Source organism: Quercus robur, chromosome 2 (assembly GCF_932294415.1).
Source record: "Quercus robur chromosome 2, dhQueRobu3.1, whole genome shotgun sequence".
NCBI classification, from domain to species: domain Eukaryota; kingdom Viridiplantae; phylum Streptophyta; class Magnoliopsida; order Fagales; family Fagaceae; genus Quercus; species Quercus robur.
This window is the reverse complement of record NC_065535.1, coordinates 83,880,344-83,903,745: the sequence shown is the minus strand read 5'-3', so window position 1 is coordinate 83,903,745 and position 23,402 is coordinate 83,880,344. Positions and strand designations below refer to the sequence as shown.

General features: G+C 37.1%; 2 protein-coding genes across 2 annotated transcripts in view; both read right to left on the bottom strand.

Annotated features, from left to right (window-relative positions):
- LOC126715422 (cucumber peeling cupredoxin-like) overlaps nt 1–23,402 on the bottom strand; it is an 86,305-nt gene that overhangs the window by 5,017 nt on the left and 57,886 nt on the right. The gene's annotated exons all lie outside the window — the stretch shown is intronic.
- Nucleotides 17,753–19,009, bottom strand: LOC126715423 (stellacyanin-like). The gene is made up of 2 exons (XM_050416016.1): nt 18,574–19,009; nt 17,753–18,205 (listed from the first exon to the last, which is right to left on the bottom strand). Exons 1-2 carry the CDS (start codon nt 18,761–18,763, stop codon nt 17,892–17,894), a joined length of 504 nt encoding a protein of 167 aa, XP_050271973.1. The 5' UTR covers nt 18,764–19,009; the 3' UTR covers nt 17,753–17,891.

Sequence of the window (23,402 nt, the reverse complement as noted above, 5' to 3'; positions counted from 1 at the left end):
TTCCCAAGTGCAAGAGATCGTAGCAATATAATTCTCGGAGTACCGAGGTCGAACCACAAGGAGCATGGTAAATTCAAAGACAATATAATTAAATAACAATTTGGACGAAGAAGAAAAATACTTTTGCTTGGTGAGTGTTAACAAGAATAATGATAAAAACTGATTTAAATCAATAATGTAAATACTAGGGCATCAGGGAGTTTCCCTATATTGATATGAAATTCTTTGTGATCTAAGAAAATATCTATTTTATAATTGATTGTTCTTATACAATTAAAAACTTATGATTCGGTTGAACTGAGACAATTCAAGAACGCAATGGGATAATCTATTTCCGGTGTCGCACCTCCTTTTCCCTCTTCTATAGGTGATACTACTGTTGAAGAGTCTGTCGATCCTGCTGCTGTCGCTGCTACTATTCCTCCACCTTCTACCTCGGATGATTCAGACATTCGACGTATGTTGGAGGCTGTCATGATCGTTCAAGCGGCTCATGGCTAGCTTTTGGTGGACATGCATGATGAGCTTCATGCCTTGTGAGCAGATTTAGAGCATTTTAGACGGTCGCCTCCGCCACCTCCTTTTGGTGATGAGTGAGTTCCCTTTGGCAATTCGTCACAAAAAAGGGGAGTACATATGTAGGGGAGATTTTGTTGCTAGGGGGAGATTTTTGATATTTTGGAGCTGTGGAGCTTTTAGATTGTATCTAGGTGCTTCATTCTATATTTACATTTTTGGCTCATGATGTATTTTAGTTTTTGATTGGGTTGTCCATGATAGGGGGAGATACATTGATGATATATGTTTCTTGCTTCACATTGTTTATTGATTTATATTTATGAGGTTATTCATGATATATGTCTTTATTTTGTGTTATGTGAAATCAAGAATTTATTTTGTGTTACTTGTATTTTCCACACATGCATTTATGCGTTTGTTAAGTGTTTCAAGAATATACAGGTTGATTCAGTCCTGCTGTTGTCTACACTTGCAATTGATAGATGGTAGTTAGGTTGAATTTGTTGTGTTGGGCAATATTTTTGTAATGGGCTATTTTTATGTAACAGATTGCCAAATGGGGAGTTTGTTAGGTTCTAAGGAATTAGGAACTAATGTATTAGAACTTCATTTTGTAATGTTGGTAAACCATGATCAAAACATTTTAGTCTTGTTTAGACTTGCTCAAAATATGTGTTTTTATGTAAATTTGGAATCGAGTTACTGCAAGATTTATTGTGTAAATCTGCTTGGCTCGATTGATCGAGAATTAGACTTGATCAATCGAAAGTCGTGCAGATTGTTTTTTCTGCAGAATTTCCAACTCAGCCCAAGCCTGTTTGACGTGTAAGGTTTTATGTTTTGTCTTAATTATAAGAGGGAAAACCCTAGCCACATATTTTGGTTGCTTTTTATGCTATGTGTATGAATCTTCTGTGAGATCTAGAGGTGTTTTCCTTTACATACACTTAGGGTTTCCAATCTCAAGATTGATGTCGAGAGCTTGGTGATCAATTCAATTGCAGATTCAAGAGCTTAAAGATACACAAGCAGGAGTGCTTGTACTTGCTGGGAATCCAAGAAAGAAGTAGTCTATAGACTTGGAGCTGTCACGTGGTCGTGGTAGTAAGTTTCCTACTCGAGGTACCAATAGGATGTTAGTGGTCTAAGTCACTATTGTGTAAACTTCAATTCTTTCATAGTGGATTCGGTTTACCTTGAGGATAGCTAGGTTAAATCCTCCCCAGGTTTTTTACCGGTTTGGTTTTCCTGGGTTGTCATTTCATTGTGTTCTTTATTTTCCGCACCTGTCAATGATATGATATATTTGTGTTAACCTAGATTTAATAATTTGACTAAGTAATCACTTAGCTAATTAACTAGGTTAATCTGGTTGTGTTTTAAGGGGTCTAAAAACAAACAAGAGGAATTTGGAGAATTAAATGTTAAAGATTGTGGATGAGTCAATTTTGTTTTCTCTAGGGTTTCTCTCTCAAAATTCTCTCTGGAAGCCCTCTACATTTTGTGGGTATAAGGGTATTTATACTAGTGTGTATGAGGAATGCGAAAGTCAGGTTTCATCCAAACAGGGCATTCTGGTGACTCAACCTCGCGATTGGAACGAGTCGTAAGTCTGAGTTGCGAGCTAACTGCCTGGCCAAACTAGAATTTTTGTCCTATAGTGCTCCAGCTGTCGTGACCCTTCAGCTCCTTTGCATGCTTCACACGGGTTGGAAAATTCCTTTTGACGGCTCCATTAATTTATGTGTTGGAGCTTGGACTCGCACTATTTTTATTAAGATATTAGATCGGTTGTGGTACATGTCACAATGTGGCAGTCTGGGAGAGGCATTCAAAAGGCTAACCGATAAATCTTTGAAAAGTAAAACGAATTAAGAAATGGATATAGGAGAATACAGTGAAGTGAAGTGAAGTGTAAGGTCAAGTGTGTGATGTGAAGTGAAGTAGGTGAAGAGAAGAAAAGAAAGTCAATAGGAGAAGATTTTTGCCCTATAAATCTTCTTCTCTCTCCTCTGTCTCTCTCTTTCTCAACCCAACTATTATCAACAGGACAAAATTTAGCTACAAAAACATTTGTAGCCTAAGGCTACAAACTACTCTAATAAACTGACATGTGTAAAAAATAGCATGTGCATTGCACATGATTACTTAAGTAAACTTAACCTGACTAACCCTAGTTAACTACACCACCTATTAGTGAATTCAAAGGAAAAGAGTGTAGTTTCTCTGGCTGCTAGGGTTTCCTACGCCACCTGTAGAATATCGTCCCTTACTGTGTTTAGGTTTTTGTCCCCTCTAGCTGCTCTAGCGTCTGGTAGGTCGGATTGTTTCTTTGGCTGTTAGGTGGTTTGTTCTATTCACGTTTCCATTAGAGGTCTATGAGGGCTAAGAGGTTCTGCACCTTTTCTTCTCTTTGCATCTAACCATGGCTGGTCTGGATAGTCTATGGTCGCGCTTTACCCTGGATGAAGACGAGGAGCATTGGGTGGAAGCCCCACAACCTGTGGTGGAGAGCGTTCACTGACTAGTAGGACGTTTTTTCACAAAAAGAACGCTGAATGTAGACTCTGTTGCTCGCACTTTTAAACCCCTGTGGAAACCGGTGGGTGAACTCAAGATACGGGATATCGGAGATAATATTCTTCTGTTTGAATTTGAGGATAACTTAGATCTCAAACGGGTGTTGGAGTATGAACCGTGGACTTTCGACAAACACATAGTGATTTTCGAGAGGGTCTCAATAGTGGAAGAAATCCCATCTTTAGAGTTCTTACGGGCCACTTTTTGGGTGCAATTTCATAATATTCCCAAGAAGAGCTTGAACCAAGCCACAGGTGAAGCCGTTGGTAATACTATTGGTAAGGTCATTGAGGTTGCGGATCCTGAAGATGATGGTAACAGAGGTGAATTTTTGAGGGTGCGTATCTCCATTGACATCTCGAAACCATTGCTGAGGTGTAGAAAGCTATGGTATGAGGGCAAACAGATAGGTTGGGTAGGACTCAAATATGAACGTTTGCCAAATTTTTGCTATTGGTGCGATAGGCTTTCTCATGTTGAAAGGGATTGTGAACTGTGGATTAGAGGTAAGGAAAATCTGAAAAAGGAAAATCAACAATTTGGAGAATGGATGAGGGCTGATATGATACGACCTACACGAAAGACGGTAACTGTTATTCAGGGTTCTGTTCGCACTCAGGCTCCTTGGTGGAGGAAAACGGGTAGTAAAGGAGCTTCTGCCTCAGCCCAAGCTCCTGGCACAAACCCCCCAACAACGAAGCACACATCGGTTGCTGTGAATGTGCGTGAGTTTATGAGGGAAGTGGTTATGGAGGAGACTCAAGCAATTAATAATCAACATGTGGAATCTAGTGGGGTTAGTGAAGAACTTAACAATTGTGATGTGGTTGACATGGGAGGTACGGATAGTTTGACTAAGAGTATTCAAGGGCTTCGTATGGATAAATGCATGGGCAAAGGTGCTAAAGTGAATATTGGCCTAAAAGTTAAAGAGGTGGTGGACCTCACAAAAAGCCATGCACAATCCATGCTAGCACGTCCCCCCCTACGTGAGTGCACCAATGTAGTTGGCACACAGCCCACACCTAACTCACTTAAGTCTTTCAAAAGGCTTACCCGTGAGGTTAACACAAAACAACAGGCTATTCCACCAGAGGGTAGTACAGATAGAAGATCGGGGTTGGAACTAGAAGATGACCAGGGGTCCAAAAAGAAGCGGAGGACAGGGTGTGAGTGGTTTGCGCAGGAAAATTTTCAGGTGGAGACTGGTGTCCAGTCCCACCAATCTTAATGAGTTGCCTTAGCTGGAACTGTCGTGGGCTTGGGAACCCACAGACAGAAGAAGAGCTTGCCATGTTGGTGAGTAAAAAAGATCCTAAAATGGTTTTCCTGATGGAAACTAAAGTTGAAAAAAATACTATGGAAAGAATTGGTAGAAAACTGTAGTTTGCTAACATTTTTATTGTTCATCGTGTTAACACAGGTGGTGGTTTGGCTTTACTTTGGAAGGCAGACTGTTCTGTGGATGTCCAGTCTTTTTCTGGGAATCACATTGATGCTATTGTGGACCATGGAGTTGATGACGCCTGGCGGTTTATGGGTTTCTATGGAGACACTGACACCGCCAGCCGGGAAAACTCTTGGTCTTTGCTTCGTGCTTTAAATAGTTGCTTCTCTCTTCCTTGGCTTTGTATGGGTGACTTTAACGAAATATTGTTGGGTGAGGAGAAACTTGGCTGGCTTGATCGACCTGAAAGACAGATGCAACTATTTAGAGATGCCTTGGATGATTGTAGATTGAAGGACTTGGGTTTCAATGGCTACCCATTTACATGGTGCAATAGGAGACCTGGGGTTCACAATGTCTGGATCCGCTTAAATAGAGGTGTTGCTACAATGGAATGGATGTTGAGGTTCCCTACTTCCCGAATCCATCATTTGGATGCTTTTCATTCAGACCACAAGCCTATTTTACTATGCACAGATTCAGAATTGAAACATTTCTATAGGTGGGGCAGGCCTTTCAGATTTGAGGCCATGTGGGTCAAGGATGATTCATGCGAACTGGTAATGCAAGATTCTTGGGGTACGGCAAGGCTTGCAACCTCGGTTTGGGGGTTTAATAATAAGCTTGGATCTGTCCAAGATAATCTGCAAACTTGGAACGGTCAATCTTTTGGTCATGTCTGTAATTCCCTAGCCAAAAAACTGAAGGAACTGAAGGTAGTGGAGGAATCATGTGGGTATGTTTCAGATCCTACTTGTGTGTATTTGCTTTGGACTAAAATTGAGCAACTGAAAAGTAAGGAAGAATGCATGTGGAAGCAGCGTTCACGTACGGCTTGGCTGAAGGAAGGTGATAGAAACACTAGTTATTTTCACTGTAGAGCTACCCAAAGAAATAAACGTAATCTTATTTTTGGCTTGGAAGATGAGGCCGGCCAATGGGTTGATGAGGAAGAAGATTTGGGAAGAGTGGTGGAAGCCTATTTTCAAAATATGTTTACTTCATCCAACCCAAGTCAGTTTGAGGATATTCTTGTGGGCTTGCAATCGGTGATCACAGCTGAAATGAGTGCCTCCTTAAGCTGTGAATACCAAGCTGAAGAAGTGCTCCTTGCTCTTAAACAAATGGCCCCACTTACTGCTCCTAGGCCTGACGGTATGTCCCCCATATTTTACAAAATTTATTGGCACATTATTGGTGAGGATGTTATCTCTATTGTTCTTAATGCTTTAAATTCGGGTATGGTCCATGAGTCTCTTAATTCCACCTTCATTGCACTAATCCCTAAAGTTGAAAATCCGAAAAGAGTAGCAGAATTTAGACTAATTAGTTTGTGTAACGTTGTTTACAAATTAATTGCCAAAGTGGTGGTCAACCGCCTGAAAAAAATTCTAACCCATGTAATTGATGATTCTTAAAGTGCTTTTCTCTCGGGTAGACTTATCACTGATAATGTCCTTGCGGCATTTGAAACCTTGCACTACCTTAAACGAAAAACCCAAGGTAGATTGAGATTCATGGCTCTAAAATTGGACATGAGCAAGGCTTATGACCGGGTGGAATAGGTTTTTTTGGTGAAGGTTATGGAACACTTAGGCTTCCCGAGTAGGTTGATCTCCCTCATATCATCTTGCATGAGCACTGTCTCCTATTCTGTCCTCCTCAATGGCCAACCGGTGGGTCACATTAAACCTACCAGGGGGCTTAGACAGGGTGACCCACTATCACCCTACTTGTTTCTCCTTTGTGCTATGGGTTTGCAGGGCCTGATAAAAAAAGCTGAAAATAATGGGGACATCAGAGGGGTATCTATTTGCAGAAATGGTCCACGGGTTTCTCATTTATTTTTTGCAGATGACAGTGTCCTCTTTTGTCGGGCAAGAGTGGAGGAATGCCAGAGGATCCTTGATTTGCTTTCAGTCTATGAAAAAGGCTCTGGGCAGAAAATAAACAGGGAAAAAACAAACATCTTCTTCAGTACCAACACCCACCCTGACATGCAAAATCGGATTCAACACCTCTTAGGTGTGCCAGCTATCCAACAGTATGAAAAATATTTAGGGTTGCCAGCTTTGGTGGGGCTTGCCAAAAAACAAAGCTTTACTTATATCAAAGAAAGGGTTTGGAGGAAACTACAAGGTTGGAAGGAGAAGCTCCTCTCACAAGCTGGTAGAGAGGTGTTAATCAAATCTGTCAGTCAGGCGATTCCCATTTACACTATGAGCTGCTTTAAGCTTCCCAAAGGCTTGATAAAGGAATTGGAGACTCTCATTCGAAAATTCTGGTGGGGGTATAGTGGGGAAAATAGAAAAGTTCATTGGGTTAAGTGGGAGAGGCTGTGCGAAGATAAGGAGAAGGGAGGGATGGGATTTAAAGACATTGAAAAATTTAATGATTCTTTGTTGGCAAAGAAGGTGTGGCGCATGATTAATAATCCAGACTCGCTATGTCATAGAGTCTTCAAAGCTCGTTTCTTTCCGGATTGTTCAATACTTGAAGCTAAGGATTCTACCTTAGGGTCCTATGCATGGAAGAGCATTATAGGTGCTAGAGATGTGATTCAGGAAGGGATGGTTTGGAGGATTGGGAATGGGCATTCTGTAAGAATAAGGGAGGACAAGTGGCTACCGGTTAAAACAAATAGATCGGTCATATCACCACTGCCCATAGTTGCTCCAGGAGCCAAAGTGAGTTCCCTCATTGATTCAAATCTAAGAGGGTGGAATTCAACTCTGGTAAACCAGATCTTTCTCCCTTATGAAGCCTCTGTCATTTGCGGCATGCTTCTAAGCACAAGACTTCCTCCTGACCACATTATATGGAGCCTTACTCCCTCTGGTATGTTTACAACCAAGAGTGCCTATAAGCTTCTTGTTACTCGCAAAGCTACTAATCATGTAGGTACATCCTCGCCGGAGATCCAGAGACAGTTTTGGAGGAAGTTGTGGCAGCTTAGAGTTCCAAATAAACTCAAGCACTTTGCCTGGCGTGCTTGCAATGATGCCTTGCCAATTTTGTCAAACCTGGTCCGGAGACATATTGCCACAAATGAAATTTGTAGCGTATGCCAAGCCTAGCCCGAGGACACTCTTCATGCTCTTTGGTCTTGCTCAAAACTTGAACCGGTCTGGAGTCCACTGTCCTGGTCTTAGCCCTGCGCTAATACTCATACATTAAGCTTCCAAGGTCTTCTTAATAGATTTATGCAGGTTAAGGAAGACTATAGGTCCAAGATCTTCATCACCATTGCTTGGATGTTGTGGAATCGTCGCAATGCACTGAGGCTCAATCTCACAGTCCAGCCCATCAACCAAATTAGTTCCTTGGCTGGAAGCTATCTTTAAGAATTCCTGGACACTCTTGACCAGCCACTAGCTGCCACGGACCATCCTTCACCCCAGCATTGGCAACCACCAGATGAAAGCTCGTTCAAAGCCAACTTCGATGCCGCGGTCTTCAAGAATTCCAACCATGCAGGGATAGGCGTGATCATCCGGGACTGGCGTGGTGAGGCCATTGGTGCATTATCCATGTCAGTTCCTGCAACGCAGTCAGTCGTGGAGTTAGAAGCCCTTGCCTGTCGTAGAGCGGTGCAGTTTGCAGTGGAGCTAGGACTTCAGGATGTCGTGTTTGAAGGTGACTCTCTCCAAGTGATTCAAGCTATCTCACAAGAAACGTTGGATTACTTATCTTATGGTCACATTACTGAGGATATTCGTACCCAAGTTGCTGCAATTTCTTCTCATGATTTTATTTTTAATACTAGGCACTGCAATGTTGTAGCAGATGCTCTAGCCAAAAAAGCCAAGTTCTCTAGAGAGTCTCGGGTTTGGACTGTTTCCCTTCCTGATGACATTGTTCCTCTTGTAGCTTTTGACATTCATTGAGGTTTTGTTTTCCTGAATAAAAGCCTAGTCTTCTCACAGACTGGTTTCTCAAAAAAAAAAAAAAAAAAACTACACCACCTGTTAAAAAAATAAAAAATAAAAACTAAAAAACTAAAGCACAGATATGTATTCTCTCTCTCTCTATCTCTCTCTCTCTCTCTCTCTCCGGCTTCTTTGTAAACCCAGAAACCCAATCCCTCTCTGTTTCATCGACTTCTCACCATCGGTCACCCCCTAATCTCCATCTACACTTACCACGTGAGTCTCTCTCTCACTCACTCTCTCTCTCTCTCTTATTTCATTCTGCATTTATTTTTCAATGCCCACCAACTATTTGAAACAATGTCTAAATCAACATGTTTTTATTTTTCACCGTTGTTATTGATTGAAAACCTTTTCAAAGGTGATTATGACTTTGTTAGTATCATGGTGGGTTAACCACTAAATCTGTCTTTATTAATCCTGATTTTATTTATATCTTTTCTTTGGTTTAGTAAATACCCACAACCTTCACAATACCAACATTCACCACAAAACCCACCACCCAACCACCCACCAAAAACCCACCACCCATACCACAACCACCATAAACCTACCACCCATGCCACAACTAACAAAAAAGAAAAAAAAAAAACCTCCACATCCACCCATACCACAACCACCACAAACCATGGCAGAGAAAAAAAAAAAAAAAAAAAAAAAAACCTCCACCATCACCGCCACTAGCCAAATCCACGACCATTGGACTGTCGAACCCACGAACCATGACCATTAGACCGTGACCCATGACCATCGGACCATTAGACCACGACTCAGGACCATCGGACCACAACCCACAACCCAAAATCAAAACCACGACCATCGGACCCATGACCCATGACCATCGGACCACAACGCACGATGGACCACAATCACCCGACCATAATAGCCTAACCACCAAGAACAAACAAAGGCATGAGAGAGAGAAGAGAGAAGAGAGAAGTGAGAAGGGAAAGAGAAGAGAGAAGTGAGAAAAAAGAGACATTGGGCTGAATAAAAAACTATTTTTTGTTTATAATCCAGCTACAGTGAGCTGTTATCGATAATAGCTTACTGTAGCTGAATGCTAAAATATTTAGCAATTAGCATCTTTATTGTAGGTAAGTTTTTATAATTTGAGGTGTTAAAAATGCTAAAAAAAAATACCATTTAGGATTTTTAACACTTTTGATGAGAATACTCTAAGCAATGATAATAAAATCAAAAGAAATAAAGATTCAACAGACCAACAATTGCGACCTTGTTGAAAAAGGCTAACTGGTATGGGACCTTGTGGTAGCGTGGAAAGCGTCTGACGCAGTCCAGCACCATAGGCCTGGCCTAAGAACAAAAGAATGAGGTCCTATATCATATATGTCCCGAGGTCCAGTCCAGCACCATAGGCTGCATTAGTATTGTATAATGTTAGTGTTATGTCCCGCAACTTACCAATTCAAATTGATGAAGTTTGAAATTTAAATTATTATTGAATTGTAGATTAGGATATTATTCTAGATCCTGTTCACCTTTGTTTTATTTTCAATTTGTATTTAAGTGGGAGTTAGTTCTTATTTTTTGAGATTAGATGTTGGGCTTTATGGAGCTTAGTTATGTTTGATCCGGTTGACGACTCGACTCAACTCGAATAATGTTGCGTGGTTTTTAATGGGAGATTTTCTGAGGCTTAGTCCATGGAGCAGAGGCTTGGGCCAATAGGCCCAAGCCGTAGCGCTCATTTTGTAGCCCATTGTGAATCCTGTACGTAGGATGTAGAAAATGCAGTTTTGGTGATTAGGGTTTTGGTTGTTGTAGTTTTTGAGAGAGAAAAAAACTGTACTACCACACTTTGTATTTTTCCCCCCTGATAATAGTGAAATCCCTGCAACTTTGTGGACATAGGCAAATTGCCGAACCACGTAAATTTTGTCTTGTGCGTATAATTATTTTCTTTGGCATGTGTTTTCTCTATTTTTTTGTTTCTCACAGCCGTAGCGCTCTTTATCCTTGTTCACATAAGTTAGATTGACATATTTATATGTACGAGTGATGCTATGGATACTATAAATTTTACTAAATAAAGTTTAAAAATTGATGTGTCACTGATTATCAAAAATAATTTAAATATTCATTTATTAGCTGGTTGAAATTCACTAATTGTATTTATTGCCACTAATTTGTAAGTCTTATATAATAAAATTTTGTAGTATATCTTTAACATTTTTCTTATATGTATTGTGATAAGTACTACTCCATATTAGTATTTGTTAGATCCTAGTTTATGTTGGCATATTCCATGCTAAATTTGAATGTATTTCAAGTTCAAATATGTACTTTGTATTCTTGTGTTTGTGGATTCCTTTTGTAATTGGGCTGGGTGATAGAGTGAAAAAGTTGTGCTGTTGAAGACTGGAGTTTGCACCCGTGAAATGGAGTTCGCAAACACAAAACTGGCAAGTGGTAGTCATTTGAAAAGAAGTTGATATTCAAACTTGTGGGACATTAGCACCTGCAAGTTGGTCGTACTTGAGAAAATTCAATTACATGCCACTCTGCTGTACTAGCTCATTCCTGTCATATATATACCATATTTTCCATGAATTAAACCCTCGGGATCCCACCTGAGAGTTGAGAAAACCTTACCCATATTAGTGAGAGCCAAACTCTATCAATTCTCTCCACTCTTCCTTCTCACCATAGCCAAATCATTGAGAGGTGATCATCCTAATCACAATGATCACTATTCTTGAATGTTATGAGTTAATTGGTGCTTTGAGAATCATTAGAGAACTTCCATTTCAGCCATCGTGGCTTGAAGATGCAACCGATGTTTGGTTGCGAATCTGGAGACAATGGTAGAGAAAGGATTCAGCAAAGTTGGTTTCTAACAGGAGTGTAAGAGTGTACAAGAGTGTAACACTACTTGGGGGGTTGTGTGTCAAATTGTATTGCAACTATCTAGCCAAAGAAAGGTTTTTTTTGCCCCAATTTTTGGTTTTCTTTGATTTAGTTTCTTAGATTTATGTGGATTGCTCATTTGATATGCTTAATATGCTTATCCATACTATATTTGTAATCCGTACTAAGTTCAATTGGATAATAACTTATAATTTGGATTAATTGTTAGTTTAGTTTGAAAGTGATTTAGCTGTAAAATTGGATTTAGGGGTCTAAATCATCGCCTTGTTTAATTAGGTAATTAATCTCTCAATATTTTACTATCTTATGTGGCAATGAGACAAGAGACAGAAGCGACAAGGAATTGAATGATGGTTACCACGATATAACCTTAATGATGTGGGGATAAAAATTTTGGAGACGGGCAGGAGATAAAAAGATCCAGGAGAAAGGAAAAAAAAAGTGATTGATATGAATAATATTATTGTATTGAGCCACTTCATAAAGTTTTGTGACAACTTGTCATGTTGTCATGATTGGGACGACTTAATGGAGAGCTCGATCTACATTCTCTGATCTTTTCTAGTTAGAACCCAAGGAAAAACCTAGACACGCAATGATAGATGAGAACCCAAGCCTAAAAATTTGGTCGATGATAAGCTAATACCAAGGCTTGAGCATGAGCTTGAGCTGAAATGACCTAAAATATTATTTAGAGACCATTATCCCTAATATGTGGTGTTTGAGTATTTTAATATTAATTAATTAAAATGGATCTATTTTTTTACAACATAAATATAAAGATGTGAGAGTTAACATGGAAAATAAGGAGTTAGTAGAATGTTTAATCCCACATTGAAAAGGAGAAAAACTATTTTATTCTTTTTAATTGTGGTGATTATTAGGCTGATATGTATTGTAGCAATTTGTTGGCTAGATAGATTCAGTATAGTTTCCTTATTCATTGGTGAGTAAATAGTTTTATTTTATTTTATTATTATTATGGAAAATGAAGAGCTATTCACCCACTTAATAGATTAGTTGTTGGGCCTATTTATTTCTTTTGAAACTCCTTATTTCATCAATTAATTGTGTTACTCCAGCTCATCAGATTTATGTCGAGCAATATTTTCTATGAAAATATTGTAAACATAGCATTTTTCTATGAAGTAAGACCTTGAGTTAGTTTGTAATTAGTGGTTAGATTAAAACCGTTTTCCCGCAAAATTAGGGAAGTAAGCTAGTTTTGCTTCTTTCTTTTTCCAGACTTTGTATATAAGGGATAAGATATATTTTATCTATTCTCAGTTGCTTGTAATCATTCTTACTCATCAATAAGAAAACTGAGTTCTATTTAGTTTTCTTTTTCTTCTTCTTAAGCTTTGTGTTTTTAAATGTTCACTAAGGAAAATGAATTAAGAAATAGATATTGAAGAATAGTCAAACACGCAGCCCATCAAATATTTCATTCCTTTATTGAATACAACTCGTAAGCAAAAAGCAATGGCAATAAAATTAAAAGAAATACAGATTCAATAGCCCAACAATTGCGATCTTGTTGTAAAAGGCAATTGGTATGCGTGGCAAGCGTCTGAGTTTTTTGACGCAGTCCAGCACCATAGGCCTGGCCTGATAAAGAATGGGGTCATATATCATATATGGCCCTGGGCCAGGCCCAATGGTAGGCAGGGGAACTGGGCTGGGTGATTACTGTATTATCATTATGTTAAAGAGTTTTTTTTTTTTGAAACTGAAACATTCATCCATTTATATTAAAAGAGAATCATGATACAAGGCATTCATAGTTGGTGGAGGTGAATCCTCCATCCAAAACACATCCTAAGAAATATTCCTAGCATGCTATGCAAGAGCATGAGCTACCTTGTTCCCCCCTCTCTTTGTACAGCTGAAATTAAGAGTTCGAATTTGGTAAGGATAGAGTGTAAAAGTTTTGTTTTATACCATTCAATAATAAATTGTCATATCAACATTTAACTTAAAATTTAATACATCCTAACGCACCTAATAACATCTCAATAAACTCTCAATTTAGTTGGATTTATATATGGGTATTAGAATTGATTAGGTGGGGTTGTGTTTATTCATAAATATGTGAAAAGATGATGTTGTATGTTAGGATTGAAGGGGTAAAACATGAGTTTTACACTACATCCTTACAGAATTTAGCTCTTATGTTAATATTCTTATCTTCCCACTACTTCTTTCCTCATCCCCTATGTCTTCTGTCTATATTATCTCCAAAAAAAAAAAAAAAAAAAAAAAAAAAAAAATTACCAATTCAAATTGATGAAATTTGAAGTTTAAATAATTGTCTGATTGCAGATTAGGATATTATTTTAGATTTTTTTCAGCTTTGTTTTATTCTCAATTTGTATTTAAATTGGAGTTTTTTCCTATTTTTTAGGATTAGATTGTGGTGAGGTTAGCTTATCTTTGGTTATCTATATACTTTGAATGCATTAATGAAAATAAGATCAGATTTTTGGACCCCTACGTGCCCATATAGACATTGCATTTTGTATCCCTTACGACTTGGGCCCTTATTCCCCAATGATGCTCAAATTCTAAGGCCCAAGGCCAGTTTAGAGCCTAATCAGATATTAAATTGGCTTGAGGAGTGTCAAAATGAAAAATATAACCTTTTAAAGAACAAAAATCTATTTTTGGAAATAAAATGACCAAAATAGTCCTCGGCCTACATACGTGGGTCACGACCTGCGTACGTAAGCCAAAGCATGTGTATATAGCTAGGGTTTCAAAAGTATAAGAAAGACAAGTTTTCTGCAATAATGGTTGAGGTTTGAGATGAATTCCACATCATCCGAGAGCCGTTCCAAACCCCATTTTTCAACTATAAAAAGTCTTATATGGTACATTCTCAAGACACATAGAAATCCCACGGGAAAAACCTAAGATTAATTAGAAAATAGTGAATCAAAAGGGAGTTTTTCACAAAACACCCTCAAATCAATTTTTATTTGACTGAGACATTTTTGGCCCCAATCCTTTGAGTTTAAGATTGCTAATCACTATCTTATTGAATTGTGATAGATATGACTAAGGGTAACGGTAAAAAATCAAGCCTAGGAGCTTTTGCTTTAAGGTGTTCTTTTAAACTTTTCTCTTTCTTTTCTGCCTTTAATCTTTGTTTTAATATGTTTCTTTTGTTTAGTTTATGCTTACACATGTTTGTTTAGGTTAGTTTTAGGTTTTCTTCATCTCTTTAAGCATATAAGGTTGCTAGATTTTACGTTTTATGTCTTGTTTAGTTTTTGCCCTATTTCCGTGTAATTAGGTTTTTTGGGTAAGGATCTGTGTACACATGATCTAGCCTTTGCACGCAGGCTGAACTCATGCATACACAGACCTGATCTGGCGTGCGTGATGCCATTACCCAGAAACCCTAATTTTTTGTTTGTTTTGATTCTGCCTTCACATGTTCGTTAGCGTAGCCTCTTTTTCACATGTTTTTAAGCCTTATAAAATGCTTGCTCACCTTTTAACATGCCTGTTTGTTATCACATGTCTAGATTAGGGTTTAGTTTAGGGTTTCTTAGTTTTAATGCCATTCATTCACATGTTCATGCATTGATGCCATAGGTACTGTGTTGCTGAGAGGTAAGTAAAGGGTAAGTCATGCATTAGCAATTTCATGCATTTGTGTTAGAGTTTTTAGATGTATGATTAGCGTTTCTAATGTGTCAAAGTTTTGTTTTTGATATGTATTGTTTGATGATATGCTTGCTGTCATGTTTAAGTTGCTGCTTTATTTTAGATGTACGATAGGGTTTTTCATATGTTAGATAAATGTTAGGGTTTCCTCGATATGGTTGGCTCCCTTTTGTTTGGATAGATGGACAAGTATATGTTTAGGGTTAAAGGTGCTATGTGATTTGTTAGATGCATGTTAGTGTGTGTGTGTGAGTCTAGAATACAAGTATTTAAATAGTTTTTAATAGGGTTAAGATATAGGATACAATGATAGGAGGCCAGCTTTAGGGTTGGGCGATCTTGGGTGCCTAACACCTTCCCAAGAGTATACCTAAATTCTGAACCCAAACTCTGGTAGTAAGATCAAAGGTTCTTCCTCGAAAGGACGCTATATTCATGGTTTCTAGACCATATAACTAGGTGGTGACTCCATTATTTTTCCCCTTGCGCCCACAGTCCCACCTACCCTTTTCACCACCACCACTCTCTCTCTCTCTCTCTCCCTTTTTGGCCGGTCAAAGTAAGTGCTTATTTACACTTTTCTTTTTTCATTTCCAAACAAACACAACAAACACTCCTCTCTCACACTCCCTTACTCTCCCATCGGTACCACTTCTCACCACCACTTCCACCACCATTTTTCCGGCAAGATCACTAGAAAACTCCATAGGAAAAAACTAAGGCTTACTCATCTCTATTAATTGATGTAAAAATTTCTAATCTTTTTGGTGCATTTGTATGCTTTTACTAGAGGTTTTCCTTATCTAAGTTTTGATAATGATACCCATGTGATTTATGAGCTTTGGAAGTGATATTCATGTGTTCATATGTATGAGTTTTGTCTTGGTGGATTTATTTGATGAGTGAGTTTATAGTTTTTGCAATGGTAGTTATCTAAGTGATAAAGATTTGGGGGTTTTGGCTTTTTAATGTGAAATAAATGGTGAATATAATTTTTATTGATTATTTGGAGTTAGTTAAAGATTCAAATTGTTTTTCTTGGGGGATATTATGAATTTGGTGTCATGGGTCTCTTGTTGATGTGGTGTAAATATTGTGGAAACTACTTATAAATTGTTGAGGCTTTGATGTTAGAGATAATACTTTGAATGATTCATTAGAATAATGGGAGCCTATGCCTTGTAAATTAATTGGTTGAGAAACTTTGGAAGTGGAAAATATTATTTGTGAGGCTAAATACTAGGCTTGCCTAATTTAGTGCTTATTTGGCAATTCCTAATTTGTAGCTAGATACAATTTCAAGATTTATGCTTATTGTGATAGGTTTGCCTGATATTGTTTAGGTTCTAGTTAATCTCCTCTAGAGCTTTGAGAATTAGGTTTTTTGTGAATTGCAAGGTAAGTAGCTTTTTAATGGGATTTTTGGAAAGTAACCATGTTGTATAAATATTGTTTCTGGGTCAAACACATTTTGGAAAATTAATGGTGGAACTATGTTTTTCTAAAATATATGATTATATATGAAAGTGCATATTTCTTATTGCATATGGGGAATTGCATGATTTGTTAGCATGGAAAAGACTAGCATCTTTGATTAAATTCTTGAGAATGGATTTTATGAATTTATTGCGTTATTTACAAAATATAAAGATGCTTTATCTTGACCTATGTTATTTGAGAAGTTAATACAAAATCTTTTTGACAAGAAATGAGTTGAAGGTTTTGAGAACCTTGTGAATATCTTGAGTATTCAAATATTTTATGAAACTACTTGGAAGTGAATTACGTATTTTCAATTAAATATAATTCATGAGCTCTTAATGTTCTACCCATGTGCTGTGACATGTGATTACCCAGTGATTACTTAGCTAGATACTATAGTCTGTGTGACGTTGATATCCTAGCACCTGTCTTTGTGATGGTTATTGAGTTTCGTATTTGTGACGGTGATAAGTTCTATCCTTGTGACAACAAATTAGTTCTGTCTTTGTGATGGCATTGTCATGTGGCCTTGGTTTTGGAATGGTATTATTATTGCTCATAAAATGTAGTATGTAGTTTCATGTGAGCATTTTGAGACGCTTTGTGCCGTATCATATTATTCATTCTTATCATATTATTTTTGGAAATGGTTTCATAGAATTTATTTGGAAATTCCCAAATTATAAAATGCTTTGTAAATTGTTTATCATCGTGAAACTTGCATTTTCCCCACCTCCATTAATTATGCTACTTACTAGGCTCTATCTCATCCCAATTTTTTTTTTTTTTTTTTACAAACTTTTTCAAAGTAGGCAATGATCCTTTTAAGATAGGTTTTTGTGGCTAGCAGCAATTAGACTAACTATTAATGGAGGCTAAACCTTTGTGATGTTGATATTTATATGATGTACATCCTATAGAGTAGGCTTGAACTCGTTCTTTTGTATCTAATAGTGGTTATGACTTTATTCCTACTAATGGGACAAGTTGATGATATGTAATTGTATTTATTCAGACCTTTATTCTTTTGTGGCCAATGGTTCTTGTAATTATTGTTTAGAGTTTTGACTTACTTTGGGAGTATCTTTAATGGAATTAATATGATAATTCTTAATGTTGGTATTTGGTATGATTTAATTGGATTGAATTGTCAAAAGGGAAAAATTTATAGGTACCTTTGAGATATATTTCTCATGCTTTAGACCTTTTTGGGTTTGGGGTGTGACATATGAGACGTAAATAATTGTTAAACAGAAAATTATTAAATATCCGTACATATGATAAGAGACACGATGCTCTTATTCTTGCTTGCTATTAAAACACGGGGATAAATAAAAACAAATCAATAATTCAGAATTTGGGGACATTTATTAGAAGTAAGTCAAGAAAGAGATGGCTGTGGTGGTGAGCACAGCAAATAAGGCACCAACTGTTAGAGATGAAGCAGAGTTGGGCGGCGATTCAGTTGGTGATCCAGTGGATTCAACCTTGAAAGAAAACTTTTGACCTTGTTCACAGTGGTTACTAATAGTGCAGATGATGTAGTAAGTACCGGCAGTTTCAAGAGTGTATCCAAATGAGACAGAAGCTATGGTTATTAAAACAGATGTTACTTTTGTGCAGGCATTATATTCAGCCTCTGATACCTTGGCCACAGAGTGTGTCCCGTTTGTCACATTGAATGCTGGTCATTGGAAGGAAAAATGATGTTCATCAATTCGAAATCGAGAGTCATATACCGTATAAGTCTTATTGAATATGACAAATTAAAAGCCAACTAATTTGATAAGTTTATGTCATAGCATTTTAATTAATGTTGTAATAATGTTAAAAAAAGATAATGAATTTTGTGAAATTTATATGCTAGAGTTTATTATTTTGATTTCTCAATCAAAACCCATAAAAATTGAATATGCTTATATATGATGATACATGATCCTATTTTTCAAAATACACAACAAATTTGAATAAAACCAAATCTATTTTTCTTATTCTTATTGAGAAAAGCTGAGAAGAACCCAATTTAAGACAAAGGATTTCAGAATTGCTTACTTAATATGTCGCCAAGGAAGAATGTTTTTGAGCTAGCCCAAGTAGAGTAATAGGAAGTATTTGGGGGTACAGCCCAGCCCAAGCTGTCTCCGACTTGATATTCAACTGCGGCCGTAACTTGAGTGGTTGCACCATTTAGTAAAGCCACCACGACAATCAAGCACCCAATCAAACCCATGTGGCTAGCCATTTTTTGCTATGTTCTACAGGTCGTCCCTGATGTGTTGCTACCTCTTAAAAATGTGTTAAGTGTGTCTATGCGATGCTATGAGATTAATGCTTTCGTATATGGATATATGGGAGAGAGAGACATTTGATGGATATATATAGTAGTGAAAAGAAATTTCATAGTCAAAAAACTGGTTTTCTGGTACTCGGGTTGGACAATTCCTTTTGACGGCTCCATTAATTTACGTCTCGGAGCTTGGACTCGAATCCATTATTATTAAGATATTAGATCGGCCGCGGTACATGCTGTTGGGTGCGCTGCACCATGTTCCAGCCCACACTTTGTCTTAGCTCATTAAATGATCTTGTAGAAAAATTGGCAAGAAGTCAGCAAAGCAAATTGAACCTGCTGGAGGAGCTTGTCCAAAAGAGAAGAAATTTGGTTCATCTTTTCCTTTATAATCATGTACAAAAGTCCATCAACATTTATGAAGGGATGTACAAAAGTCAAGCCACATAAATGATTATGTGATGTTAAACTTGTGAGACACGTTGGAAGGAAGAAAGAAAAGAGAGAAGCAAAAGGCAAGGGTGATTCGGCTAAGGAAGAGCTGAAGAAAAGAAATTGGTTGAAGCAAAGTCAAGATAAGTGGCTTGTATTTAATGTGACTTGATGTGAAGAGTGTGAAAGGGAGAAAAGTAGAAAAGGTGAAAGAAATAAAAGGGTAGAGGCCATTCGGCCATTTGGGCAGAGGAAGAAAAGAAGTGAAGTCCCAAAAGTGTGGTGAGGACTAGTGCAGTCTTGAAGAGCTGCGTGAGTGAGAGCAAGCAAGAGAGAAGAGAAAAATAGAGAGAGTAAGAGAAAATATACAGTGAGGAAGAGAGCAGTGAGTGAAAAGAAAAAGAGATTTTTTTTTTTTACTCAAGTTGTATCTCTAAGTATTGTAATCTCTATTTTATATAGTGAAATAATTCGGAGTTTGTCCCGTGATTTTTTCCCTTCAAGGAGAAAGGGTTTCCACGTAAATCTTTGTATTTTTGTGTGATTGTGCTTCCGCTGTACTTGCTAAAATTTATTCTAAGTAATATAGAATTTTTCCCAACACATGCAGTCTAGGAGAGGCATTCAAAAGGCTAATTGAGAAATCTTCAACAAGTAAAATGAATTAAGAAATAGATATAGGATAATACAGAATAGTCAAACACGCAGCCCATCAAAATATTGCATTCCTTTATTGAATACAACTCTAAGCAATGATAATAAAATCGAAAGAAATAAAGATTCAACATACCAACAGTTGCGACCTCGTTGAAAAAGGCTAATTAGTATGGGTGGTAGCGTGGCCCGAGGTCCAGTCCAGCACCATAGGCTGCATTAGTACCATATAATGTTAGTGTGATGTCCCGCAACTGACCAATTCAAATTGATGAAGTTTGAAGTTTAAATTATTATCCAATTGTAGATTAGGATATTATTCTAGATCCTGTTCACCTTTTGTTTTATTTTCAATTTGTATTTAAATGGGAGTTGCTTCTTATTTTTTGGGATTAGATTGTAGCGAAGTTATCCTATTCCTAGCTATTTATGTACATCGAATTCATTAATAAGAATTAAACATGAAATTAATAAATAAATAAAAATTTTCCGTAAAAAATTAAGAAAATTGGTCATTTTGAATTGACTGAACTATCTTTTACATTCAATAATTTATCCTTGTTCACATAAGTTAGATTGACATATTTATACGTATGAGTGGTGGTGTTAGGGATACTACAGATTTTACTACATAAAATTTAAAAATTGATGTGTTACTGATTATCGAAAAATAATTTAAATATTCATTTATTAGCTAGTTGAAACTTACTAATTGTATTTATTGCCACATTAGTGTATAAACCTTATATAATAAAATTTTGTAGTATATCTTTAGCATTTTTCTTATATGTATCATTGTATTGTGATAAGTACTATATTAGTATTTGTTAGATCCTAGTTTATGTTGGCATATTCCATGCTAAATTTGAATGTGTTTCAAGTTCAAATATGTACTTTGTATTCTTGTGTTTGTGGGTTCCTTTTGTAATTGGGTTTGGTGATAGAGTGAAAAAGTAGTGCTGTTGAAGACTAGAGTTTGCACCCGTGAAATGGAGTTCGCAAACACAAAACTAGCAAGTGGTAGTCATTTGAAAAGAATTTGATTTTCAAACTTGTGGGACGCTACACTTGCAAGTTGGTCGTACTTGAGAAAATTCAATTACATGCCACTCTGTTGTACTAGCTTATTCCTATCATATATATACCATATTTTCCATGAATTAAACCCTTGGGATCCCACCTGAGAGTTGAGAAAACCTTACCCATATTAGTGAGAGCTAAACACTATCAATTCTCTCCACTCTTTCTTGTCACCATAGCCAAATCATTGAGAGGTGATCATCCTAATCACAATTGATGATGCCAAAATCGTTAGTTGGTTCACTCGTCCAATCTAGAGCTGTTGACGATCTTGTAGGACCTGCAAGATAAAGAGAGTTGATCAAAAAGACCACCGGGTTGTGCCCAATGGGGGGGCGGGGGGGGGGGGGGGGCTTTGATGCTTAAGTTAGTATCAATCCATATCTTTCATATATAGATGGTGTTTTGTAATGCTTTTGACATACCTTAGAAAATGGACAGATTGTCCCTTCTATAGGTGACTTAGGTAGCTATTGGACATAAATGAGGGTGATTATTACCCTAATTGTAATGTTTTTTGTCTTGATGAGAGAGTTTAAGACCTTTGATGGTCGTTATTGAATGTGTTGGGCGGTTACTCATCTATCTTTGATGGTCTACTTATGAGGCAATGATCGTCCATTAAGATGGACGACCTTAATGGTTTTTATGGACTTATCAGTTGCCCCCCATTCCCAAGTCTGATTTTGCTTTATGCTGGTCAAGCTCAGTCAAGCTCAGGGAATGTTCTTGACTTGTTTAGATTCGGACTTCTTTATCTTCAACTACTTTCTTCTTTAAGAATGGTAGTATTTTTGTGACGATTTCTTAGTATTTTCCTTTTGAAGGTCTTTTTGGACGTTCGAGGGATCATAGCTTGATCTTGAAAGTGAGCTAGTTTCTTTGGACGATCATTTTTTTATCGCTGCTGAAGAGCAAGCTAATTTCTTTGGACGACCACTTTTTATCACTGCTAAAGAGCAAGCTAATTTCTTTGGACGACCATTTTTGATCACTTCGATGCTTCTTCTTTCATTCATTCTCTGGTTGTCACGTTTCATATTCTTGATTTGTGTGTGACTTGCGTTTGCGTGAGAATCCTTGTCTGCTTGCACTTGTCTAAGGGTATTTAGTCACTTAGCCACTTTTAGGTGACTTACATCTAGTTATGGAGTTTTGTCATTTTGACTTCGTTAGCGATTTACATCGATCTAGTGGAATCTTGTCCTTTTTTTTTTTTTGGTGACTTACATCAATTTAAGGAATCTTGTCACTTAGGCTTTGCTAGTGATTTACATCCGTCTTGGCGGAATCTTATCATTTAGCCATTTTTTGGTGACTTACACCCATTTAAGGAATCTTGTCATTTAGGCTTCGTTAGTGATTTAAATCTGTCTTGGTAGAATCTTATCACTTAGCCATTTTTTGGTGACTTACATCCATTTAAGGAATCTTGTCACTTAGGCTTCGTCAATGATTTACATCCGTCTAAGCAGAATCTTATCACTTAGCCAATTTTTGGTGATTTACATCCATTTAAAGAATCTTGTCACTTGTTGCTGGAAAGATTTCTTGACGCTATGTTGTTTTGGACCTTGTTGAGGCCATGTTGATATTTGCATTAAGTAGCACATGCACTTGCCAAGACTTGGTTAAACAAGAATTTTAGAACAATTCATATATGAATAATAAGTTACCAATAGCCTAGGTGGACCTTTTTCTTATTTCTTTGTAATCCTAGAGTTTTACCTCTTTTGTGATCTGTTTAGTAATGTATACATTTTTGCATGAAACCTTACTAGGTGTAAATTTTTATAGACGAATATAAAAGAGACAGAGATAAATATGTTACCTTAAATGATGATATTATTTTGTCACATGCCTCGATCTTTTTATTGTTGGGATCTTCTTGACAAACTCTTCCCTTTTTAGGATGACGAGCTCTTCTCTTTTCAAGTTTTTTTTTTTTTTTTTTTTTTATTATTATTTATTTATTTTTTAAGCCCAACATGATACTTCATGTCTAAGGCCTAGATCTCTTTTGCTTCAATTTTCTTTTTGAAGGCGTAAAAACTAGGCCACGTTTTTGCCCCCGTTCAACGTGAAAAGTACAATTCTTATTTTCTGAGGACTAGAGGAATGGTCTATCACGATTGGAACTTTGTTTTTTGGGCTTGCTTTGATGACTATGGTCATTGCCGTTTGTAATAGCAATTTCCTCTTCCTTCTTCTTTAATTGTATGCTTAAGTCACTTCAATAGTGCTAGTAGCATGACAATGTACAAATGAGTAAATGCATGCTATACAAGACGAAGTGCATTCTATATGAATCATAGAGAAGTATAAATATTGAAGCTATTTGCCTATATGCTTCTTTAAACTGGTCTTTGTTAGGTGCTTGCACCGTATATGATTTTTAAAGCAATTTAAGAAGATTTTGGTTAGT

Coding starts and splice junctions, on each gene's coding strand:
- LOC126715423 (XM_050416016.1), bottom strand. CDS start 18,763: ATGGCTAGCCACATGGGTTTGATTGGGTGCTTGATTGTCGTGGTGGCT. Junction 18,206..18,573: donor CTTCCTTGGCGACATATTAA/GTAAGCAATTCT, acceptor TCCAATGACCAG/CATTCAATGTGACAAACGGG.